The sequence below is a fragment of the Eschscholzia californica genome, unplaced genomic scaffold (genome assembly GCF_041429995.1).
Source record: "Eschscholzia californica isolate CP2 unplaced genomic scaffold, dmEscCali1.0.p SCAF_1, whole genome shotgun sequence".
Classification (NCBI taxonomy): Eukaryota; Viridiplantae; Streptophyta; class Magnoliopsida; order Ranunculales; family Papaveraceae; genus Eschscholzia; species Eschscholzia californica.
Window position 1 is genome coordinate 52684819 of NW_028238198.1, and position 5673 is coordinate 52690491.

Here is a 5673-nt window from a genome sequence, read left to right on the forward strand (position 1 = left end):
AATCTGATTCAAGTTATCCATTAAAAATCCTCTTCTTCTCTACAGAGTTCAAGAGCTATCAAAGTGAGGGTATTCTTATTTTTTGAGGTTTCATTAATGGAGGTCGACTTGGCTGAAGCTTTGGTTAATGGTGAAAGAGAAGAGAAGATTAAAGCAGCAATAGATCTTAGTGAACTAAATAGTAAACAAAAGAAAATGTTAGTCAATATTGATGGTATAATTGATTGTCTTGTTTCCTTGCTTTATTCTCAAGATTATGAATCAATTGAAGCTTCTCTTCTTGCTCTCATCTCTCTCTCTAGTGGCAGTGATAGGTAACTCATTTACCCATTCTCTCTCTCTCTCTCTCTCTCTCTCTCTCTCTCTCTCTCTCTCTCTCTCTCTCTCTCTCTCTCTCTCTCTCTCTCTCTCTCTCTCCCTCTCTCTCTCTCTATCTCTCTCTCTCTATCTCTCTCTCTCTCTCTCTCTCTCTCTCTCTCTCTCTCTCTCTCTCTCTCTCTCTCTCTCTCTCTCTAAATTTTCATATGGGATTCTGTTATGTTTCAGGAACAAAATAAGGATAACAAAAGCAGGATCTATACCAGTACTAATACAACTACTTATGGATGAAATATTGGTTGAACTTGTAATAGTGATTCTATTAACACTTTCAAGTTGCAAACCAAACAAAATGGTAATTGCAGAATGTGGGATCATTCCGATTCTACTCGAAATCTTGAACGGAGAAGACAACAACAATGGGTATAATCATACCTTTCAAACTAGTCTTGATGCCATTAACATACTTCACAATCTCTCAACTTGTCAAGAGCTAATTATACCCATAATCTCGTCTGGTACTATTTCTTATGTACTCCAACTTATTTACAAATCAGATAAAAGTTCGCCAATCGTTGAGAAGTCGGTAGGATTACTCGAAACAATTGCTTCTTCATCAGAAATCGGAGTTACTCAAATTGGTGATAATGAAGGTGGGATTTTGACATTAGTGGAGATAATTGAAGAATGCTCTGTTTCAAGACAGATTAAAGAACATGCAGTAGAAATACTTCATTTAATATGTAAAAGTTGCAGAGAAAAGTATACTGACTTGATTTTGAGGGAAGGAGCAATCCCAGGATTACTTCAGCTATGTGTAGATGGAACTAAGAGAGCTAAAAATACAGCTCATGATCTGTTACTATTGCTGAGGCCAAAGAATTCGACGAAGAATTATGGATCGAAAGGAAAGAAAATGAGGAATTGGGTTCTTGAGAGGGTGATGAGAAAGATTGATTCTGATGAAGTTGAGATTGATCAGACTACAATTAAACTGGTTGAGGATATGATCATTAATTCTAGAGTTTGATCTTTTTTAGGGTTTTTTTTTTTTTTATTTCTATTATCAAGATCACATCTACATGTACAAATTATAAGGGTTAGGTCTTTGTTTTTAAATTGTTTACTTCTGTTACTAGTAGCACAAGTCATGACCATTTTACACCTGTTATCTGTCCAGTACTATGTACTATCTTCTTTGCTCCAGAAGGTAGCTCAATCCTAAAAATATTAATGAATTGTCAAAAGTATATCAAACTAAAGGTATACGATAGCTAGAAACGGACAAGCCTTGATCACTTAATCTATTAACCAACATTGCCATCTTCATTTTCGATGTGAGATTCTAGCCAGCGAAATGATTCGAAAAACATTTACTAGTCTAATTCTAAATGGCTAAGTCATATTGGAACGGAAATTTCGGGATCAAAAGCTTCTAGTCTTGAAGTAAAACATAGATACCCAGTGCTCGAATGCCAGTGATAAATATGATAATCACAATCATTTCCAACCTCAATCTCTATCACTAATCACATACTCATCTGAAAGACCAAAGTATAACCCTCTTAAGTACAAACATAAGTTACACTATATATGCAATCATACAAAAAAAGTAATGAGTTCAAGTATCCAATTTTGATGCAAAATGAGAGAATATGAATAAAAACTTCAGAACCAAATCCTATTCATGAAATTCATTCAAAATTAGATCATGTGAAAACAGAGTAAGGGCAATCTGGGTATTTCTCCTGCTGTATTTTTTTTTATTTGGGACGGGAAAGAAAGGAGAGTTTACCAGCAAGGAGGAGCCGAGAGCAAACCAGAAACTAATCTACTGTTCTAGGGTTTATCTTTAATCTCCACATTCTCTCTTAAGGGTTTCTGGAGTGGGTTTTATACTAAATCTTTACTTTCTGTCTCGGGGATTCGGGTAGTATAATTAATTTTGCTCATGTTTCTAAAATCTGAATAATCTGATTTATAGAGGTTATTGATCCTTATTCCATGTTTTAGACATAATTTTGCTCTCCCTTTTATGAAATTTGTGAGGAAATTGATGAGTCTCTGAGAATTTTGGAGATGGTTTAGGTTGTAGACCAACTATTTGATGAAATTCCTCTTCTAAGTTTTTGTTTGCTGACCATTTGAAGGTTAGAAATTGCAAATTAAATAATTCAATCCATTGATGATAAAATCAATTAGTAGACACATTCTTTTTGATAAAAAAAAGATGGTTCTTTTTATTATAATTGATTTGACTTCGTATATTAGGTTTATTAGAATTAGGTTTTTGGTTAGCATACAATGTATTTAAAGTAGACCACTTTCTGATTTTTGGAAGTTTTATTTAGAGAAATATGGGGGACCTAAAAGTGGAGAAGCATGTTCAATACATATTGTCAATCGAGAAGGTTCGTAAAATCTAGATTGATTGGTTTAGTCATTCGTTGGCTGCAAATGTGTTCAAATATTTGTTTCGGTATTCTAATTTTGGGCGATTCTGTTAAGAATAAGGATAACATTGAGTCTGTGGGATGGAGCACCTAAGGATGAACTGTGCATATAGGGGATTAACCGCTCTAGATCTTATGGGAAAGCTTGGAACTGTTTATCAAGATGAAATTGTTTCATGGGTCATGGAGTGTCAACATGAATCTGGTTGCCCCACATGAAACTGGTTATCGAGATGAAATTGGTTCATGGGCGATAGCTGGACCAGAGATGTTTCATGAAGCTCGGTCATTCTCTTGAATTTACTGAGCTCTGCTTTTAGAGCGGATTCTATCCGAACTGTTGGTGGGGATTCTTCTTTACAACTGCGCTCGACAAGCGTCGCTTGTCGAGGTTGCTTTGTCTGGAGCTATTTCGGATATACTGAATCCAGGTGTGCGTGTTTCATTTGGCATGACAAGTTTGATTTTCTGATCATGTGTTCCTTGATCTCTTAGGTAGCTGTTCACGGCACCCTCTGTTGACGTGTGTGGCCACGTGGTGTTTTGCGAGTGGAGAAGCGAGTGAACTCTGCCAGGTCGCGTTGATTTTCTCTGACCGAGTCAGTCTTGAGCCGCGCATTAATGCCCTGCTATTATTACTTGGTGCATTACCGAGGTTACAGTTTCTCTCACCTGAGTTAATGTTTCTTTGATCGGTTGGTGAAAATCTCTTGATCTCCTTCTACTATAAATAGCCTCCTTTGGCCTTCGAATTTTCTTCATCCTTTAACTTCTTCTTCAATACTTTTACCTTAATATTCTTTCGATACTCTTCTTCGACCCCTGTTCTGCTGGAAGTTTAGAGATGATGCCTCTGTTCGAGTTCATAGTTGGTACCTTGTTGGTGGATGCTTTTCCGATAATGGAGATAGTTAGGGGTAACTTTTCGATATTGGAAATAATTACCCAACGTTTCATTTAGAGTCTGACCCTAAAAATGGTGGTTTGTTAGACACCGTTCTTGGCTTAGCTTTTGATCGAAGACTTCTTCTTTTCGGCCAAGGTTTTTCCTTTTTTCTTCGCGAGGGAGGTGCTTATAGAGGTCGACCGGCAGCCAACTTCTCGTAGGGTGGTGCTCTGAACGACGGGATTCTCCTTCCGATCGATTCATTAGTGTTGACGGGATGTCTCATAGCCGTCTTCACTCCTCAACTTCTTTTCCCCTTTGCTTTTTTAATGCTTCCTTGCCTCAATGGCTTTTTCTGTTCTCTTGCAATTTCTTCAGTAATAGATGTTGATCATCCAACTCAGTCTGGATGTCCTTGTTTGTAACTTCCTTTGTAACGGGTGTTATTTTGAAATAAAAATTATTATTCTGCGTATAATTTTTATTCGTCCCCGTTGTCTTTTTTACCTTTGTATTGATTTGGCCTCAAGAATATTTACTTTCCCGGATCGTCTGCTACACCTGCCACGCGTCCGCATTTTATTCGTGATATTTATTGGCACGTATCCGCTGCTTGTTTTGCTTTTGGGACTACTTTATAAATAGCTCATTCCTCAAGATATATCCTTCTCTTTTATCTCTCTCTTCTTCCTTTACCGCTCTCGGTTGTTCTCCAAATCTTCTTTTCCTCTCTCTTTTTAAATCAATGGCTGCTCCCACCCCTGATCTTTCTTTTTCTGGTCATAATCGTCTACCTACCTCCATGACTCAATAAAATCTTGATAGGCTTCGCGTGGAGCACTTATTTCCTCCTACTGTTGAACTTCTTCTTCCTTCTCCTGACGAACGGGTCTGCCTCACTTCTGTCCGTCGTGTTGCTGTTTATGAGGTCTTCTTGAAGTTGGGCTTGTTTTTCCCTTTTCCTGATTTCTTGGTGGGCCTGTTGAATCATTATGGTCTTCATCTCTTTCAGTTGAGCCCTAATGCTGTGATGACGATCATGGCATTCTACCTGCTTTATAACCATCTAGGTGAAAAGGTCAGCTTTTATGCCTTTAATAAGATTTTTTCTATCAAGTCTAGCGATCATTTCTGGTACCATTTCTCTTCTCGCTTGGGGTCTTTCTTTTTTGCTTCGTCTACTCCTAAAGATTATAAAGAAAAGTTCTTCTTTGTTCGTCCTTTGGATGTGAGCAAAGATTTTGGTTTCGTTGCTCGTACTCCCGATTTTCCGACCGAGCTTCCCAAGTTTCCTTCCGACCCTAGGGACATCGAGTGTTTCAAGGCCATGTATGCCTTGAACAGAGGGAAGAAAGGATTGATTCTTGAGAACCTTGCTAATTTTGAAGCTCTTCTGTCGGTCGGTGTGATTCTTTCCCCTATAGGAGTGTAATTCTTTTCTTGTCCTTGCATTTCCTTCGTCGTTTTTTTCTTTATCATTTCTCATTGGTATCTTTTTCCTCTTTTTAGTTTTCTTGAAGAAACGAGTTAGGGTTGGTGACCATCGATCTTCCTCTAATATCAAGAAGCCTCGTACCAAATCAGTGGTTGACCGGAGTTATGCCCGCATCAAGATCCGTTAGCCTAACAGTCCTGTCACTCCTTCAGTTCCTCTAGAGTCTTCTTCAAGGGTGACCCCTTTGGTGAGGAGCGGGATTGTCGCTTCTCGGATCCGGGCTAGTGGCTTCTCCATGGCTGATAAGGGAAATGATCTTGCCTTTGTTGAGCTCTCTCCTAAGATGTCTCACTGTCCCCGAATCTTTGCTCACTCCATAGCTTCTCTGGTCAATAATATCGATCAATACTTTCAAGGCGAGGTATCACGTTCTTTCTGCCTTAATCTTTGCTCATTGTTACCTATTCTAGGGATTTCTATATAAGGACCTAATTAGACAACCTAAAGAAGAGGAGAAAGTGTGTGTGAGTGTGGGTTTTTGAGAAGGAAAAAACCAACTGAAAAGAGTTCAGTATACACAT

General features: G+C 38.3%; 1 protein-coding gene across 1 annotated transcript in view; it reads left to right on the plus strand.

Moving 5' to 3' along the window:
* The window catches only part of LOC147567568 (U-box domain-containing protein 45-like), a 1791-nt gene extending 217 nt beyond the window's left edge, over positions 1 to 1574 (plus strand). Inside the window, exons 1-2 of the mRNA XM_086669745.1 lie at positions 1 to 314; positions 547 to 1574. The exon at positions 1 to 314 is cut by the window's left edge and continues 217 nt beyond it. Of these exons, the coding sequence (XP_086525871.1) occupies positions 97 to 314; positions 547 to 1348 (1020 nt within the window). The 5' untranslated portion in view covers positions 1 to 96 and the 3' untranslated portion in view covers positions 1349 to 1574. The remainder of the gene's footprint in view (positions 315 to 546) is intronic.
* Positions 1575 to 5673: the final 4099 nt, after the last annotated feature.